We start from the raw sequence: 21,065 nt of genomic DNA, 5'->3' as shown, positions 1-21,065 counted from the left end.
TAAGATTTGCTTTCCCAAAATGCAGCACCTCGCATTTATCTGAATTAAACTCCATCTGCCACTTCTCAGCCCATTGGCCCATCTGGTCAAGATCCTGTTGTAATCTAAGGTAACCTTCTTCGCTGTCCACTACTCCTCCAATTTTGGTATCATCTGCAAACTTACTAACTGTACCTCATATGCTCGCATCCAAATCATTTATGTAAATGATAAAAAAGTAGAGGGCCCAGCACCGATCCTTGTGGCACTCCACTGGTCACAGGCCTCCAGTCTGAAAAACAATCCTCCATCACCACCCTCTGTCTTCCACCTTTGAGCCAGTTCTGTATCCAAATGGCTAGTTCTCCCTGTATTCCATGAGAACTAACCTTGCTAATCACTCTCCCATGGGGAACCTTGTTGAAAGCCTTACTGAAGTCCATATAGATCACATCTACTGCTCTGCCCTCATCAATCTTCTTTGTTACTTCTTCAAAAAACTCAAATCAAGTTTGTGAGACATGATTTCCAATGCTGAAACTTTATTGCTGGAACAGCACAGCAGGTCAGGTAGCATCCAGGGAACAGGAGATTCGACGTTTCGGGCACAGGCCCTTCTTCAGGAATCATTCCTGAAGAAGGGCCTGTGCCCGAAACGTCGAATCTCCTGTTCTCTGGATGCTACCTGACCTGCTGTGCTGTTCCAGCAATAAAGTTTCAACTTTGATCTCCAGCATCTGCAGACCTCACTTTCTCCTCGATGATTTCCAATGCACAAAGCCATGTTGACTATCCCGAATATGTCTTTGCCTTTCCAAATACTTGTGCATCCTGTCCCTCAGGATTCCCACCAACACGTTGCCCACCACCGAGGTCAGGCTGACTGGTCTATAGTTCCCTGGCTTGTCTTTACCACCCTTCTTAAACAGTGCCACACTTCCAATGTAGTGCCAAAAAATGGAAGTGCTGTAAAAGTTATGCCTTTGTTCAAAGTGGAAGAAAAGGATACATCTGACAATGGCAGGCCTGTCAGGTTTATGTCTGCAATGGGGAAACATTTGGTGACAGCAATTTAACACAAAAATTAATTGACAAGTGGAAAACGTTAGGTTAACAAATAAAAATCAATATGCATTAAAAGCAAATTATGTTTGTGTGTTCTTGGATGAAGGTTGAGAGGCTTGATGCAGGTAGTTGATGCTGTGGAATAGACTGTCAAATGGCATTTTATGTAACACTGCAAAACAGACTTTGGTAAAATAAAAACACATGGGACTGAAGAGACAGTGTCAGTTTGGACACTGAATTGATTTTGGATCGGAAAGCAGAGGGTAAGTTATGTTCCTCAAGGGCTGGTATTAAGATCACTTTCCTTTTTGGTAATTGTTAACTGCCAAGCTTCACTGCTATGTGCACTAAATGCTGGAGAGGCCACAAAGCCGCCATCTCTGGGTCATCAAGAAGGCTTGCTGCATCAAGCACCAGATTTACTTAAGTGCCATGTAATGAACATCTCATTGAACCAGGAGATGTGCCACAAAAGTCCTGCCCTTTCTGGGCAATCAGAAGCAGCACAATCCCATGGCACACAACCATGACCAGCTACACTGATGAGCAGATTTTGTTTAGTGGGGCAGAGGGAAAGGGGTGTGTTTGTTTGTTTGTCTATTTGTTTAGGGAATTGTGGTGGTCATGGGAGAGGAATCTCAGGGGGATTGGAGAAAGCGCAGGGTGTGGTTTTCGGTACCAGCTCCCCTGCCCCCAGTAGCCACACATTCAACACCAACACTCCAACCCAGAAAGCAGGTTTCCCCGTGAGGCAAATAACCTTCCAAGAAGGCAAGTAAACTGAGTTGATAGCAGTCAGAGGTCCAATTAAGGCTTTAGTTGACCAGTTAAGGTCAATTAAATAGTGGTGGGTTGAGAAGGTCATCCATGGGATCTTATGTGGTACTGTCCCTACCTCAGGGCCTGTTGAATCTGATCCAAGTCTCATCTGTGTTGTAGCATACATGAGCAGGTTGATTTAAAAAAATGAGAAGGTCACCATCGACTTTCTCACCCCGAACCTCATTGCTGAGATGACAGGATGGCTGTTGGAATTTGTCTGGAGCCGTGCCACTCAATTATTTGGCCATCCCATTACCTTTCTCGCTATCCACAGAGAATGAAAAATTGTCTTCTATTGTTTTATGATGTTGGCATTATGAACAGAATAGCTTACCAATCATTGCTATCTGAAATAGGTAAATAGGATTTTCTGAAGAGTGAAATAAAATTAAAACTTTTCTTGTATTTTGGAAACTTGGCTTTGAAGTGACGTCCTATTTGAAAAGTGTAAAATTGCCCAGAAAGCTAAGAACTGGATGGATACTGGTATTGTGTGTAAATATTCAATTAGCTACACGACATTTTTTTTAAACTGGTGGTGGTTACTAGTTAAAAGCAAAAAAAAATTACATGGGTATATAGTTAAATTCATAAAACAGAAAACAAGATTGACAATGCTGGATACGCCCAGCAGATTATGCAGTTGTCGTGATGAATGCATAAATTGATATTTTGGATGTGGATCCATTCATCTAATGTATTTTTATTTCCTGGCAAGAGATAGAGACAGTTAGAGAGGGAAGGAGAGGGTCCAGGATGGAACACATTAAGGAAGATAGGGATGGAAATTTGAAGAAACATTAATCCAATTCTATAAATCAGAGACAGAGCAGGAACAAACACGAATGGTCAACTCGGTAATGAAGAGCCCATCCCTGAAACGTTAATATATTTGGTTTCTCCGCAAATCTTCCCTGATTTGTTGTATTTCCAGCATTTGTGTTTTTGTTTCAAATTTCCAGAATCTCTAGTGTTTTGCTATTTCTTAGCCACATACAGAGTATGGTGTCCAGTATTTTAATTATAATTTTAAAAAGACTGGAGATAACAAAAAGAATTCCAATTTGGTCAACAAAGGGTATTCTAGATTTTTGAATTAAAATAGATTTCAGTTCAGTTTCATTTCCAATTAGGTTTAGCTTGGTTAGATAATGTTTTCCTTATTGTGGGATTAAAATAAACCAAGGGATTAATTACTGTCACACCTTAACACCATGGAAGACCAGCATCATGAAAAATTCTCTTCAATTTCTGAGATTTTGGGGTCTGTCTATTAGCAAAAATATTGTGCGGGACAGTGCCAGACCAGAGGCATGGACTCTACACACCAATAGGTTCCTACACCCATTTCCTCAGTTGGTGCCAGTGTATCTTTGGGCAACATTACATTGGGTCAGTGGAGAGATTCAGCTGTCAGATGGCTGAAAGTGGACCAGGTTGTTGATTTTCCTCATTCGAAACTAGAGCCATTGAAATATGGCACACCAGTTAAGATCACCAGTAACAGAAGATGGAACGAGGGACATATTGGATGAGCTTACTTACATTAATTGCATCAATTGTCCATGGTATTTATGCCTACTCAGTATAAGATGACACCAGCTGATTGACAGATTTTTATTCTATCATTTTTACACAAGTTACAGCATTGCTGTCTCACAGTGTCAGGGACCCAGGTTTGGTTTTAACCTTGGATGATTGTCTGTATGGAGTTTGCACGTTGTCCCTGTGTCCGTGTAGGTTTCTTTTGGGTGCTCTGGTTCCTTCCACAGTTTAACGATTTGCAGACTAGATGGATTGGCCATGTTAAATTGCTCACAGTGTCCATGGATTTGCAAGATAGGTTGGAATTGCCAGGTTATGGAGGTGGTTCTGGATGTGATGCTCTTTCGAGGTGTGGGTCTAATGGCCTCTATCTGCACTCTAGAGATTCTGTAGTGGAAATGGATTTCATTCTGACACCCTTATATTCAAAGATAAAATCAGAATATATGCAGATATATCTATCAGTGAAAGTGATAGAGAAGGGATACTAGCATTGAGCAGTGGACTTAGCCTTCATGAACTGGCAGATCAAATACTCCCATTGACTTGATAAGCACAAGCTGCCACAGTGATTTATAGTAAAGCAGATGCCTTGCTTTAGATCCTGAGGAGGAATTAAAAGAGTCAAAACTCCCCGAATGCAGTGAGCAGAGTTGCATAAAGAAAAGAGTCTCTTCAGTAAGGTAATGCAGTTATAATTTAATCTCATTCATAACTGGCAGAAATAATACAATTTATATTTGATTACATATTAAGAATGCTAACTGCATTCTGACAATTGTAGATTAAGATTTATAAACAAAAGAATGTTGCTATAATAATATAATAATTTACTTCAACTGTGCATATTATTCAACTCCTTGACTTCAGATTTTATAACAACAGACAAGCAATATGGCATTGTTTACTTTCAATTTTGATAATTATTATTTAAACTACATGTTTGCAGTGAGGTTTCTAACAACCTGAAGGACAATAAAATTGTCACTGTTCCTTTGGTTCTGATGTTGTTGCAAGTGGTAAAAGGAAATTTGCTGGGAATCTTTGAAAAAGCTGTACATAATTTTATTGCCTGTCTATGGACAAAATTCAAATTGTATTCAAATCAATTTTAACTTTTTTTTTTTTAGATGCAATGACAAGAGATGCCCTCAGACTACCAGATATTTATGTCATGTGAGTAACTTAGGGCACATCTCAATAAGTCCACACATACTCCTTGCTACAACCTAGTCAATGCACTGGTTTTCAGCAAAACATACAGTTATCATTTGCAAGAGGGATCTGAAATGAAATTGATTTGTTCTCATAAAATGAGAGAAGGAAATTAATGAAAACAAGTCAGGAATACTAGAGCTTACAGTTTTTTTCAAAGTCCATTCATCCTACTTATTTAAAAACAATTTGAAACAAGGTGCCTATCTATTGGTGAACTGAGTGCTCATAGAACAGAACTGATCCTGATTTGAATTTAAATATTCAAGTTATGTTGGAAGGGACACACTTTACATGAAAAATGTTGATCTGAGACGAAGGTTGAAATCAGTTTTTAAGGTGAAGAGACATCTGCAATTAATTCATCCATGCTTTCTGTCTTTGCTAAGTACAAGGTGAAAAATGCCCTGTTCTAGTCTGCCATAATCGAAAATGTTGTAGTGAAGTAATGGATTTATCAAACGCACTCCCAAATTGAGCAAAGAATAAACAAGCCCCTCTTTGTTATATACATAAAGTGAAATGTAAAGTCTAACCTGCCAGCGTTAATGAGAGCAGGATCGGATCCTGTGCAGATATCCTCCACAACATATGGATTTTCTTCACAAGAGGTATTTAACGACGTATAATTGGGCTTACACACTGTAAGAAAATATGGGGCATGGTACCCTGTTGACAGCTGAATAATGTCAGTGATGAGAGCGGTGGCACAAAGGCCAAACACATGAACTCCTAAAACACTCAAGAGAAATCAAAAATAATTAGCATAACAAATTTTATCTCCAGCTGCTAGTTCAGAATCATCTGGTACAAATCTGTTAATCCCAAATAGTCGCAAATTAATGCCAAAAATATCAAAACTGCTAGAGAATACGAGTACCATTAAAGGAACATAATTAACTCAATCAGTATACCAGAGAAAATTTGAGAGTTTTGGACATGTTGGTGAACTGCGTTAAGTAGAACATACAGTTTTCATTAATATATTTCCACAGAATACTAATACTTCCAGCAAACAGTTCCATATGATTCTTATTAAAGGTAATAATTGAAATTGCAGTGCCATGTATAAACTCAGCCTTCAAACTGAAATCATGTTACTAGTAAATTTATTGTGATCTATATATTTTAAATAGCATGCAGCTAACCTTTTCAATTTAACACTGGTTCAAACGCAGTCAAGGGGGTAGGAATTCACCTTGGGTCGTGGTGCAAAATGGGAGATATCAAAGCAGCTGCTTCTTCCAAGCAATCCTTGATATTTAATTTCTTTGAGTGCAGTGGATCTCTATATGAGGAGCTGTGTGTAATGGTCAGCCGATCTAATGCTGTCCATCTTACACCACCATCCAAGATGAATTTCTAGTCCTAAGGCACAGAAGCATGCATCTGTAAGCTAAGCAGTTCGATACAATTAAGCAGATTTCCCACTTAAACACTAAAGTGGGGAGGAGACTTAATTTCTATTTTAAAATACTATAAAAATTAAATTGTATTTTCAAATTAAGATTGAACAAATAAAGTCAATTCTGTCAGTGTTAATACAATAACTAATAATTAGTGAAGTATCAATTGTATATACTCATGTTATGATATTTATGCACTTTTCAATTTGAAATATTGTAATACACCATGAGACTTGGGTGGTGTTTTAACTGAACACAGGTAAACTGAAAAAAATTGCTAAAACATTACGTGTGATATTTAATTAAGCATTTGGTAAACATTGTGATGACTGTAAATTATCATAACATCTCATGTGAACCATGTACTGTGACACATTACTTTTGTCATAGGAATGTAAATTTAAACATGTTGCTTTTACATTCAGGAGAATTTCTAAATGTGACTAAACTTGTACTTTCAAGAAGAGATTTTTAACATCCACGTTGAGCTCAAAACCCTTATTTTGAAAGGCAATATTTCCAAACATCAAATGATAGTTATTAATAGAATTAAATATTTTCTGTATTTCATCAGTTGTCAAATCTTGCTGCATTTGTTGATGAAACAATGCTTCCAGAACTCTCATTCAGAGTTTCCAAAACAGTTTGGGAAGTAATTCATAGGTGTGACACAGAAAAATGTACATTTATAGCATCATCACTAAGGTGGAGTATCATAGAATAGAATCCCTACAATGTGGAAAAAGGCCATTTGGCCCACAGCAATCCTCCATAGAGTAACCCACCCAGACCCATTCCCCTCTATATTTCCCCTGACTAATTCCCCTACACATCCCTGAACACTATGGGCGAGTCAGCATGGTCAATTCAACTAACCTGCACATCTTTGCACTGTGGGAGGAAACCCGGAGCAAACCCACACAGTCACAGGGAGAATGTGTAAACTCCACACAAACAGTCACCCGAGGCTGGAATCAAACCTGGGTCCCTGGCACTGAGGCAACAGTGCTAACCACTGAGCCACTGTGCCTGCCGTAATACATAGCTATTTTAAAATTGATTCAATTTACAATTTTTAATGCATTGATTCCACTTGCTGGCTGGTGAATGATTTCCTGATGTAATCTTTAACAGCATCAAAACATGAGAATATCCAAGATTTAAATGGAAAACCGATGTACCAATTGTCTTGTAATTTGTAATAATTTTCATACAGTTCATTGGAAAGCAATAACAGCAATGCAAATGTACACAATTAATGCTATTCTTTTGGAAAAGAAACTTCTTTTGAGTACACAATAGTGTTTACTATGTTAAAAAAACAGATGGATCAAGAAGAGATGTAAGTGGAGCCTAATACCAGTTTTGGCATGTCTTTTGTACAGTGTGGGCTTTGTGCAATCAAGCCAATTTCAGCTGGTGTTGGACTGAAGAACATGCAAAAGGTTAATTCCTCTTTATTTCAGTGCAATAGAAATGAACAGGGGTGCACTCACCAGTTTCACAAAGCCAACTGTTGCTTTGGTTTCCCTCCTACAACCCTCAGTCATTGGGGCCACCAAACCTACGCCTAGGATGCTATCTTCCTTCAGATAGTAGATTATTCCCAAGACACTTGAATCTGAGCTACAGCCTTCTGGCCCAGTCTAAATAAGGTGCATTTCAAAGAATAGAGGAGGTTTCTAGGACAGACAGCAGACACATTCTTCCAGAGAGTTACTCGAAACTGAACGGATGGAAACCACCTCATAGTTGCTACAGCCTTTGAAATGTAACTAGGAATCAAAACTTATTTAAATTGTTTTTTCAATGAAGCACAAATTCATAAGCTTCATTCCTCAATGGCACCAAATCATGTTCCTATATGTTAGTTTGAAAATTTGATTCATCTAATAGTCAGCCAAAGCCAAATATGTACAGCTCATACAGTGAACAATATGGACACATTTCCTGAGTTACATCAGCTGATAACCATTTTAAAATCTAAAAGCACTGTAATCTCAGCAAAAACATAAAAGGAAATTCACAAATAACTACATTTGATTGTTTGAGTTTCTAACATTTTTCTATTCAGTGACATATGAACCGAAATGTCTAAAAGAGTATTTGGACCCACCAATAAATCTGACAGCTCGTCTGAGGAATGAGTTGAAGTTACAGCCACCAGCATTGATGTTGGCCTCTGATCCTATTCCATTTTTTCTCTTAGTGAGACAGCAGTAAAGAATGCCTTCACCTATCATAATCTGAAATGACAAAAAGGATGGTTATGCATAAGGATAGCATATCAGAACTGAAAATTGAGGTGTCATTAGAAATATTCTTATGAGTTCTCAAACCAATGTGTTGTCATCTTCTTGTTACAAATGAGATTAAAATTAGTCAGCAACACTTCCTCCTTTTCTCACATGAAGAAATTGGTGCAATTCCATTGATATTAGGTACTCTCTGAAACATTAGCAAATAGCCATTAATCACGTATGAGCCAGGATAGTCAATATTGGCAGATTATTCAACCTCAAGGATTGCTTTCTTCCATCCTTCCCTGAAGTTCAAATACAATGAATGATAATTGGAAATTGGTTAATGGTAAGAATCTTTTACGATTTTTTTCCAGCTTACCCAAAATGTAACCTCCTTGGAATCTGCTTTAGCTGCATTAATTAGCAACTCATTCAGAGATAGTGGGCCGAATCTGCCCATATTCTGGCTAAGTTTCACATTCATTGGGTTTTGTGGAAGGCTTTTCTATGTGAGGCCTCAGGCATTTTCTTATGCAATTGTCCCTAACTTATATCATTAACTATCTACCACGTTCCATTATGCTTCTTATTCTGGTCGCCTCATTATCAAAAGGATGTGGATGCTTTGGAGAAGGTGCAGAGGAGGTTCACCAGAATGTTGCCTGGTATGGAGGGTGCTAACTATGAACAGAGAATGAATAGATTAGGATTATTTTCACTAGAAATACAGAGGTTGAGGGGGGACCTGATTGAGAGATATAGACAGGGTAGATAGCAAGAAGCTTTTTCACCAGAGTGGGGGAATCAAAAACTAGGGGTCACAAGTTCAAAGTGAGAGCAGAAAAGTTTAAGGGGAAGTTCTTTATGCAAAGGGTGGTGGGGGCCTGGAACGTGTTGCCAGTGGAGGTGGTCAAGGCGGGCATGAATGGGCAGGGAGCAGAGGGATACAGACCCTTAGAAAATAGGTGACAGGTTTGTATAGAGGATCTGGATCGGTGCAGGCTTGGAGGGCCGAAGGGCTTGTTCCTGTGCTGTAATTTTCGTTATGCTTTGGATCCAATGCTAGCCAAATCCAACCACCCACCATCAGAAGTATTCATCACTGGCACCATCTTGAAAAGGCTGCTGTACAGCAGGACAAGTGCTAGCAGACTGAAGCTGCCCTGCACAGTTCATGAAATTTGTCCTTGACATGGAAGGTGAGGGGTAATTAGCATACTACTTTGCAGACATGGACCAGGAGGTCATGGTGTGATGCAGTGGTACAGAGGAGGACATTCCTCTTCTTCCGAGATCACAGCGGAGCTCACAGTGCTGCCTTAGTTTGAGGTTGTCATCCAGGTCAGTGTGCTCTCAACCATCCGGTGGAACACATAACAGTGCCAGGGTAAGTGCCTCCACTGTCTTTCTGCTACCAAACATTCACTGTATCTCAGCTGTTGCACCCATATCCCACCATCTCATGTGCAGCTACGCTCATTATTCATAGAATTCCTACAGTGGTCCGTCAAGTCCATACCGATCCTCCAAACAGCATCCTACCCAGATCCAACCACACTACCCAATCCCTGTAACTCTACATTTACCATGGTTAATCCACCTAGCCTCTACACCCCTGGACATTATGGGCAATTTAGCATGGCCAATCCATTTAACCTGCACAGCTTTGGATTGTGGGAGGACACCCATGCAGACACAGGGAGAACTTGCAAAATACACACAGTCACCCGAGGATGGAATTGAACCCGGGTCCCTGGCGCTGTGAGGCAGCAGTGCTAACCACTGACCACCATACCACCCTAGCCTGCTAATCTACCTGGCCTGTACATGCCTGGACACTATGGGCAATTTAGCATGGCCAATCTATTTAACATGCACAGCTTTGGATTTCCCCCAACTACCCCAATTTTATGCTAGTCTTGCTTCTAAGAAGGCAAGTACTCCTGCCTCCCCCATGGTGGTAAGGTGAGGGCCCTTATGCGTACACTAATTGCCTACTTAAGGGCATTAACCGCTCAATTAATTGGCAGTGTGGACTAAATTGGGATGGAGATAGGAAGGTGGCAAGGTCCTCACAAACCTTGCTGCCACCTGATTAACTGTCCCCATGACTAAACTCGCTAAGGTGTACATACAAGATACCTCACCAGATAGGAGCCTAAGATAAAGTTGTTATTCTCTGGGCCCTGGATTTCAAACCAACCCACACAAATGTAAAGAAAAACATGCTCATTCTGGCAGCTCCAAAGCATCAAATGTTGCTCATCATCTAGCAGCACAACTTGGCAGTCTTACTCAGTAAGGACATAATGCTGTTGAATATGTTCAGTCGGGAGAAGTTGACATTGGCACAGTTTTCCAAACTGTGAAGAAAGTACATTCTTGTGGAAGGATCAGAGAGATTACAGCGAAATCTATGCTGTTCACATCTTGGAAGTGCTTGAAATTGTTTGCTATCGAAGTTGAAAGTTGTTTCATCACTGATCAATTTAAGAAAAAAGTAAATTTGAAACGGTGCTGTGCAGAACAAAACCAAAGTAAATTCCTACTGAAATTATGAGAATGATTTCAGCATCTTTGGGAGTTAAGACATATGGATCGTGCAACTAACTTGATTTTTCCATCCACTTCATGTGAAATCTTCGCACTGTGTATAATAACTTAAATTTGCCCCATACTGAAGTAATTGTAGTGTGCCAATCATAAGAAATCATGCAGAGCCTGATTTGAATTTAAATAGCAAGACTCAATTCTAATAATGTTCTGATGAACGGCGCTGTATCAATTGATTGTCTATTGACACTAAGCAATGCCAATAAGAAAATGTAACAGATGAAACACATAGAACAAGGAGACTCAGATAACTGAAGAACAATCAAAATGCTTGAGCATCCTGAATAAAAAGAATGACTGACTACCTTTCCATAATGCATTATGGTTGACAAAGAATGAACCTACCTGCCACATAGTTTCAAGATTAACCAGAACAATGGCAATTTATATAACTTCACTCAAATTAAATAAGATCTTTTAAGCTTCAAATTGAAATAATCTGAAAGCTATTATTTGTACTGTACATGAGGGAACTTTGTAGCAATGGAGTGTAAACCTGTAGCTTTAATATAGTTCTGATTTTCATATCATGACTTACAAAATGCATGCTACCTCCTGTGGCATCTTCGGGAAAAAAAACATAAGTCTAAATAGTTTATAGTTATTGGGGCAGTTGGTTCAACTCTAAGTCAGTTATAAATGGTCAAGAACTGGTGCAAATTTCAACTGGTGGGTTGTAATTAAAAGGAAGCCACAAGGGTCTTGCACTCCTTGGAGAGCTGACAAGTGCCCCAAGTCACCATTTTTATGGTAAGCTGACTGAATTAAGTGGGCCTCCCCACCAACTTGCGTTTCAGAGAACACCTTTCAGCTCTGATCTCCAGCATCTGCAGACCTCACTTTCTCCTCCCCACCAACTTGCCAATGCCTGGCTACAAGATCAGGCAATGAGTGACTTTGAAGGAAGGCCCTCCCATGAGAGCAATACCTCACAATTCCTGATATGATGGGCCTCCACTTGCCAAGTTAATAGAGGTGCTGGCTGGATAAATTGATATTAGGGCAGGCCGGCCATCGCCAGGAAGAAGGCAAGGTTAACCAGGGAAGTTAAGTATATTTTAAAATTGAAGGAAGAAAGCATACAACATGTAAAGATTATTGGTCAACTAGAGAATTGAGAAAGCTTTAAAACCTTTGAAACCAACAAAAGATGATCAAGAAACAAGAGAGGGCAAAAGTAAACTGAGGTTAAACTAGCAAATAACGAAAAAATAGACAATAAGCGCTTCTTCAACATATACTATAAAAAGATAGAGAAAGGCCAAAGTGAGCATTGGCCCCTTTGAGAATAAGGCTAAAGAAATAACAACTGGGAACCAGGAAATAGCATTGGAGTTGCATAAATACCCTGTCTTCACAGTAGAGGGCATTAATAGAATTCCAAAAATAAGGAACAAGAGGCAAAAAGTGGGAAGGAAAAAATGCAAAAACTATCACTGGAAAAATGTGCCAGGCAAACTAATGAGGCTGAAGGCTGATAGTTGTCTGGACTTGATGTGTTGCATTCTAGGATACTCAACAAAGTAGTTACAGAGATAATGAATGCACTGATAAGAATTTTCCAAGAATCCTTAGATTCTGAAAATGTTAAAGAAGATTGGAAAACAGATAATGTAACATTTTTTTTTAAAAGGGAGAGAGACAGAAAAACCAAATAATTAAGGGTCAGTTAGCTTAATATTGTCATTGGGAAAAATGTTAGAATCTTTTATAAAATGCCATGGCAGAGCATTTAGAAACACACGTTATAATCGAGTAGAATCAGCACAGCTTCATGAAGGGAAAATCATGGCTGGCAAGTTTATTAGAATTATTGGAGGAAGACCAAGTAGGATAAATAAAGAGTAGATGTAATATATTTAGCTTTCCAAAAAACATTAAGACTACTTAAAAATACAAGAGTCCATGATATTGAGAGTACTACATGAGCATGAATTGAAGATTTTCTAATTAATAGAAGACAGTGTGTTGGGATAAAGGAAGCATTTTCAGGTTGACACCTGGAATACCACAGTGATCAGTGCTGGGGCAACAATTATTTACAATGTATATTAATGACTTGGTTAAGGAAAGTGATTATAATATTGGCAAGTTTGTGGATGACATAAAAGTAAGTGAGAAGGTAAGTGGTGAGGATGAGTGAGCAAAAACTTAGCAGATGGAATATCATGTGATATTTGTGAGATTATGCACTTGCTTGAAGAATAGAGGATCTGTGTATTACTTAAATGCAGGATGCATAGCACAGAGATTTGCAAGTCTTCATGGATAAATCACAAAAAGCTAACAAACAGTTCCAGTGGGTAACAGGGGAGGGAAATGGCATATTAGCCTTTATTTCAAAACGAATGGAGTATTAAGAACAGGAAAATCTTGCTAAAACTAAACAAGATGCCAATGAGAACTCACCGAGAATACTGTGCACAATTTTGGTCCCTTTAGCCAAGGAAAGATATACTGGCACTGAAGGCAGCCTAGAGAAGCTTCACTAGGTTGATTCTGGGTAAGAAGATTTTCTTATTTGGAAAGTGTTTAAGTACTTTGGGCCTGTAATTATTGGAGTTTGGAAGAATCAGAGGTGACCTTATTGAAACATAACAATATTCTTAGGCAGCTTGACAAGATAAATATGGAGATGTTTTTGCCCCTTAGAGGAAAGTTTAGGACCAGAGGGCATAATCTCAGATTGAGGATTTGTTAAATTGAACACAGATTAGGAGGAATTTCTTCTCTCAGAGAGTAGATTCTAGCCTTCTTCAAATGAATGCTAACTTTGAATTTGCCTTCCTAACTGCCAAGTAAGCCTGCATGTTAACCTTAAGAGAATCCCGAACTAGGATTCCTAAGTCCCTTTTTTGCATCAGATTTCTGAAGGCTTTCTTCATTCAAAAAATAGTTTATGCCTCTATTCTTCCTACCAAAGTGCAAAACCTAATACTTTCCCACATTGTATTCCTTGTTTTTTTTACTCATTTGTGGGATGTGGGCATCACAGGCTGGCCAGCAATTATTGCCCATGAAAAGATTTTGTAGCAATTGGTATAAGTACCTAATTCAGAAGGCAATTGAGAGTTAACCACATTGCTATCGATCTGGAGTCACAGGTAGGCCAGACCAGGTGAGGGTGGCAGATTTCCTTCCCTGAAGAACATTAGTGAACGAAATGTGTTTTTCCAACAATATTTTCATGATCATCAATTGATTCTTAATTCCAGTTTCTTGTTATCCTGCCATGGTGGGATTTGAACTCAGGTCCTCAGAACATTAGCTGAGTTGCTGGATTATTAGTCTAGTGATAATACTATGACAGCGTCGCCTCCCCTGTCACATCTACCACATCCTTGCCAACACTCTAGGCATGTCTAAGTCTTTTTACAGCCTCCCACCCTCCTCACCACTACCTGTCCCTTCACCTATCTTCATGTCATCTGCAAACTTAGCAACAGTACTCTCAGTTCCTTCGTATACATCGTTAATATATAATGCGAATAGTTGTGGTCCCTGCAGAACATCACTAACCACCTGCTGCCATCCTGAAAAAGCCCCCTTTATATCTAACCTCTGCCTTCTGCCAGTCCGCCAATCCTGTATTCTTGCCCCTAACACCAGGGGCTCTTATCTTAGTTAGCAGCTTCCTGTGTGGCACCTTGGCAAAGACCTTCTTGAAATCCAAGTAGATCATGCCTACTGGCTTTCCTTTATCTAACGTGCTAATACATCCTCAAAGAATTCTAACAGATTGTCAGGCATAACCTTCCCTTGATGAAGTCTTGCAGAATCAGCACTTTTACCATGCACTTTCAAGTACTCTGTAATTTCATCCTTAATAATGGGCTCTAAAATCTTATCAATAGCCAAGTTCAAGCTAACCGACCGACAGTTTCCTGTCTTCTGCCTCCCTCCCCTCTTATACAGGGATGAGGCATGAGCTATTTTTCAGTCCCTAGGACCCTCCCTGACTCCAGTGATTCCTGAAAGATCACGACCAATGCCTCCACAATCTCCTCAGCTATCTCCTTCAGAAAGGGGGGTATAGTCCATCTTGGACAGGTGATCTTTCTGCCTTCAGACCTTTCAGCTTCCCCAGCACCTTCTCTTTGGGATGACCACTATGCTCACCTCTATTCCCCGACTCTCTTGAAGAGAGTATGCTACCAGTGTCTTCCACTGTGAAGACTGCTGCAAAGTACCTATTCAGTTTCTCCACCATTTCTTTGTTCCCTATTACTACTTCTGAAACCTCATTATCGAGTAGTCCAATGTTCACTCTTGCTGTTCTCTTACCTTTCATTTATCTTAAAAAAGCTCTTGCAATCTTGGAATCATCAAGTCATACAGCACAGAAATTGACCCTTCGGTCCAACCGACCATAATCCCAAACTAATGTTGTCCCACCAGTCTGCACTTGGCCCATATCCCTTCAAATATTTCTTATTCATGTACTTATCCAAATGTCTCTTGAACATTTATAACTGTACCAGCATCCACTACTTCCTCTGGAAGTTCATTCCACAGACAAACCATTTTCTGTACAAAAAAAAATTGTCCTTGTCTTTTTTAAATCCTTCTCCTCTCAATATGCCCCTTGGTCTTGAAATCCCCCAACACTAGGGAAAAGAAACTTGCCATTCACCTTATCTATACTCCTCATTATTTTATAAACCTCTGTAAGGTCATCTCTCAACCTTCTATACTCCAATGAAAGAAGTCCCAGCCGATCCAGCCTTGTCTTATAACTTAACCCTTCATTTTCAGCAACATCCTGGTAAATCTCTTCTGAACTCTCTCGGCTTAATTATATCTTTCCTAGAACAGGGAGACCAGAACTGGACACAGTGCTCCAGAAGAGGCCTCACTAATGTCCTGTACAACCTCAACATTATCTTTCATATTACTAGCTAGCTTATTCTCATATTTCATCTTCTCCCACCCTATTGCTTTTCAGTTGTCCTCTGCTGAGTTTAAATGCTTCCCAATTCTCTAGCTTCTCATTAACCTTAATCACATTGTATGCTGTTTATTTTGTTTTTATGCTGTCCTTAATTTCCTTGATCAGTCATGATTGCCTCATCCTGTGTTTCTTCTTCCTTAGGATGAATTTCTGCTGTGCCTCTTGAATTACCCTGAAAACACCTGCCATTGCTGCTCCACCATCTGCCCTTCCAATCAACTCTGGCCAGCTCCTCCCTCAAGTCTTTGCAGTTACCTTTACTCAATTGTAATACTATTAGATTTAACTCCAGGTTCTCCATCTCAAACTGCAGGATGAATTCTATCATAGCATGGTTACTGCCCCCTAGGGATTCCTTCACCTTCAGCTCCCTAATCAAATCTGTCTCATGACACATCACCAAATCCAGGATTATCTGTTCCCTAGTGGGCTCTACATCCAATCTGCTCCAAAACATCATCTTGTAGACATTCTACAAATTCCTTTTCTTGGGATCCATTACCAACCTGATTTTCCCTGTCTGCCTGAAGAAGGGCCTGTGCCCGAAACGTCGAATCTCCTGTTCCCTGGATGCTGCCTGACCTGCTGTGCTGTTCCAGCAATAAAGTTTCAACTGCTTGCATTTAGAGACCCCCATGATTATTGTAGTAATGCCTTTCTTACATACCTTTTCTATCTCCTAATTTATTTTCTTCTGCACATTCTGACTATTGCTAGGAGGTGTGTATCCAGCTCGCATCAGGGTTTTTCTCTCTTTGCTGTTCTTCAAGTCTACCGACACAGATTTTACACCTTCCGGGTCTACATTGCTTCTTCCTATTGATTTAATTTTATTTCTTCCAATAAGGAAATGCCATGCCCTCTTCTCATCTGCCTGTCCTTTTAATAGCACATATATCTTTGGATATATAGTTCTCAGCCCTGATACCCCTGCAGCCATGTCTCTGTGATGTCCATACCATCATACCCGCCAGTTTCAGTCTGCACTCCGAGCTCATTTAACTTGTTTCAGTTGTTCTTGTATCTGCTATGCCTGAAGTTAGATTATTGACCCTTTCCATACTCTGTCCTATTACTTGTTCAGGAAATTTTAATAACCTCTGCTGAACCATCCCCACCTTTAACTAGTTTACCTCGATTTATCTCGATTTGGGCTACAATATAGTTTGTCTACCATATTTTGAATGATTTGTGTATTCAGAACTAAAGCCTTGAAGTTTGTTCTATTATCAACTTTACTTTCCTCCTTTTATGGTTCCTTGGATCAATGTGACATTAACACACTATGTCCTTTCCTTCTATTTTCAGGTGATAATCAACCCTGTCGCTAACCTGCAATCTTGCCGTCTCCTTTATCTTTGATTTTGTAATTTCCATACAACTGAATCCCTCTACCCTCCGTACCCCATACATGCTATTTAGTTTAAAGTCCAATCCACAGCCCCAATAACTGGAACATCACCCTCCTTCCACAGTACTGCTGCCAATGTCCCATGTATTTAAACCCATTTCTCCCACACAAACCTTTGAGCCATGCATTTACCTCATTAATCTTGTTGACCTTGTGCCAATTAGCTCATGGCTCAAGTGGTAATCCATAGATGATTATCTTTTTTGGTTTTGCTTTCTAATTTCGCCCCCAGTTGCTCGTATTCCCTCAGCAGAACCTCTCTCCTCTTTCTACCTATATCATTGGCACCTACATGGACAACTGGATCTCTCCCCTCCCTCTCAAAGTTCCTTTGCAGCCCAGATCCTGAACCCAGACACCAGGCAGGAAAAAAAAGCCTTTGGGTTTCTCGATCCCGTCCACAGAGAACAGTATCTGTTTCCCTGACTATTCTCTCCCCAATTACAACCATATCTCCCTTTTCTCCTTTCCCTTGACTGGCTCCGTGTACCATAGTGCGATGGTCAGTCGGGTTCACTAGCTCTACAGCCCCCACTCATACAGTCATAGAGTCATAGAAATGTACAGTATGGAAACAGAGTCTTCAATCCAACTCGCCCATGCCAATCAGATATCCCAACCTAATCTAGTCCCACTTGCCAGCACCTGGCCCATATCCCTCCAAATCCTTCCTATTCATATACCCATCCAAATGGCTTTTAAATGTTGCAATTGTACCAGCCTCTGGCAGCTCATTCCATACACGTACCACCCTCTGTGTGAAAAGGTTGCCCCTTAGGTCTCTTTTATATCTTTCCCCTCTCACTCTAAAACTATGCCCTCTAGTTCTGGACTCCCCCACCCCATTTATATGTCTATTTATAAACCTCTATAAGGTCACCCCTCAGCCTCCGACACTCCAGGGAAAACAGCCCCAAACTGTTCAGCCTCTCCCTATAGCTCAAATCCTCCAACCCAGGCAACATCCTTGTCAATCTTTTCTGAACCCTTTCAAGTTTCACAACCTCCTTCTGATAGGAAGGAGACCAGAATTGCATGCAATATTACAAAAGTGTCCTAACTAATGCCCTGTTTAGCTGCAACATGACCTCTCAATTCCTGTACTCAATACTCTGGCCAATAAAGACTCATCCATACACAGAACAATAAACTCAAACCTGTTAGACAAGCTCAAGGGCTGAGTCTCCTTCAGCACTACCTCCTAGCTCCCCTTATGTCTGCTTCACTCATAGTCACACCCTCCTGTCCCTGACCACTAACCAAATTTGAGGTAGTTAACCTAAGGGGTGTGACTGTTTTCTGAGACACAGTGTCCACGTAACTCTCCCCCTCCCTGATGTGTCACAGTGTTCAAACTCAGGCTCCAGATCATCAATTCTGAATGGAGTTCTTTAAGCAACCAACAACCAACACTGAGTTTCTTGAGCATTTCTTAAAATGAGATGCAAATCAAATTTAAGGAGTGTTTATGATTATGTTGGAACTGTGACATGATGCAGACGCTAAAAGATATCATATTGTTTAGCAGAAACAATTGTAGTCTGCATACATACCAGAGCTTCCTCTACAATTATTTTACTGCCATTAACACTCAGGAGAAATTAGCAAAAACATGAGCAAAAAAACAAATATTTCAAAGATTCTCATCTCAGATTTTTTAAAAAATGAGGCACTATATTAAGGCACAATGATATTGAGTGCCCTTTGATTGATTATGAATTTTGCCTTCTGTTCCTTTTGCTGAAAATATTTGCCGCCATTTTAAGTTCCTTCAATTGCTAGCTCAATGGGCTTTTAATTTTATTCAGTGTTTTTACATACCTTCCTGTGGTGTAACCTGTGCAATCTCTGGCTAACCTCCAAATATGCGACTGTTTGAAGGGATCGTTCCAAGTCTTGCTGCAGTACAGTTGCTAAATTATTTCAACTATTTCTAACTTATCAGTAATTCTGACAATTTTTAAAATAGAATCTCTACAGTGTGGAAACAGGCCCTTCGGCTCAACAAGTCCAAACTGACCCTCTGAAGAGTATCCCACTCAGACCATTGCCTGACATTTAACTCCTGGCAAATGCACCCAACCTGCACATCGCTGAACACTGAACAATTTAGCACGGCCAATTCACCTAACCTGCACATATTTGGATTGTGGGCGGAAACCCACGCAGACACGGGGAGAATGTGCAAACTCCATGCAGACAATCGCCCAAGGCTGGAATCAAACCCAGGCTCCTGGCACTGTGAGGCAGCATTGCTAACTACTGTGCCACCATGTCAGCAATAAGCAAACTCAAAAATTTCATTAGAAACTATCAATTTGTATCATGCTACCTAAACACCTTAATTACTTAGAGGAGAAAGTGAGGTCTGCAGATGCTGGAGATCAGAGCTGGAAATGTGTTGCTGGAAAAGCGCAGCAGGTCAGGCAGCATCCAGGGAACAGGAGAATCGACGTTTCGGGCATAAGCCCTTCTTCAGGGCTTTCCTGAAGAAGGGCTTATGCCCGAAACATCGATTCTCCTGTTCCCTGGATGCTGCCTGATCTGCTGCGCTTTTCCAGCAACACATTTCCAACCTTAATTACTTACAAAAGTAGTTGTCAAAATTATTTGAACTTTAACTGTAACTGGTTTTATTAGATGCATGGTAGCACATTAATAAAAACAACCAGTGTAATGATCTGGAAATACAAATTCAAATTCCACAATGGCAGCATGAGAATTTAAGTTCAATTAACTCATTAAAATCTAAGTATAAAAAGCTGGTATCATTTATAGTGACCACAAGTCTTCTGCAAAGTCCACATGATTCAATTAATGGCCTTTCGGGAAAGAAATCATCCATCTTTATGGAGTATGAGTCACATTTAAGTCAGACACAAGAAATGTGGTTGACTTTTAACTGCCCACTGTAATGACTTAGAAAATCATGCATCTGTCTTCAAGAAAATGCTCACCATCATCTTCTTAAGGGCAATTCGAGATAGCCAGTAAAGTTGGCCTTATCAGTAAAGCTCATATCCTTTAAACTAAGAAAAACATAAAATTCTGACATACAATGACCAGTTGGTATACAATGTATTTTTATAAATGCTTCATCAATAGCAAGCTATGTTAAATCCCAACCCCACCTTTTCATTCGAAAATAAATTAGCATGGTTAATAAAATCAGCATCGTGGTATATTTAAATGGCTATTGTTCATTTTCATATATAGTAATGAAACTACTATATTAAACTAGCCATAACAGCCTAATGTAGCAAATGTATCTGCTGTGATTTTGTTGTGGAGTTTAATGCTACACCTTCAGGCTGTAGATTTAATTTCTCCACAATACAGTTTGATTTAGTCCGTGACTGTGTAAACAACTCCAGCTTCCAGAGAATTAAATAGCTTGAAATACTCAGTTGTGAATCTGATTTGGTGCCTGTGAAGAATTTTGGCTTCACTTTTCACAATTTAATATTAATATTCTGTTATTCTGTTTATAGAACATAGAACATAGAACACAGAACAGTACAGGCCCTTCAGCCCACGATGTTGTGCCGAGCCTTTATTTTAATCTAAGATCAACCTAACCTACACATCCCTCAATTTACTGTCAGCCATGTGCTTGTCCAGCAGTTGCTTAAATGTCCTGAAAGTATCTGACTCTACTACCACCCCTCGCAGTGCATTCCATGCATCCACCACTCTCTGCGAAAAGAACCTACCTCTGACATTTCCCTTATACCTTCCTCCAATCACCTGAAAATTATGACCTCTCGTGACAGCCACTTCTGCCATGGGGAAATGTCTCAGGCTATCCATGC

General features: G+C 39.8%; 1 protein-coding gene across 1 annotated transcript in view; it reads right to left on the bottom strand.

Annotated features, from left to right (window-relative positions):
- LOC122554710 (2-lysophosphatidate phosphatase PLPPR4-like) overlaps positions 1-21,065 on the bottom strand; it is an 80,814-nt gene that overhangs the window by 19,827 nt on the left and 39,922 nt on the right. The window contains exons 3-4 of the mRNA XM_043700085.1: positions 8,152-8,281; positions 5,166-5,361 (exon numbers count right to left, since the gene is read on the bottom strand). Coding sequence (XP_043556020.1) covers positions 5,166-5,361; positions 8,152-8,281 — 326 coding nt within the window. The remainder of the gene's footprint in view (positions 1-5,165; positions 5,362-8,151; positions 8,282-21,065) is intronic.

This window comes from Chiloscyllium plagiosum, chromosome 11 (genome assembly GCF_004010195.1).
Source record: "Chiloscyllium plagiosum isolate BGI_BamShark_2017 chromosome 11, ASM401019v2, whole genome shotgun sequence".
NCBI classification, from domain to species: domain Eukaryota; kingdom Metazoa; phylum Chordata; class Chondrichthyes; order Orectolobiformes; family Hemiscylliidae; genus Chiloscyllium; species Chiloscyllium plagiosum.
The sequence above is the reverse complement of the archived record's forward strand: the minus strand, read 5'-3'. Positions and strand labels throughout refer to the sequence as shown.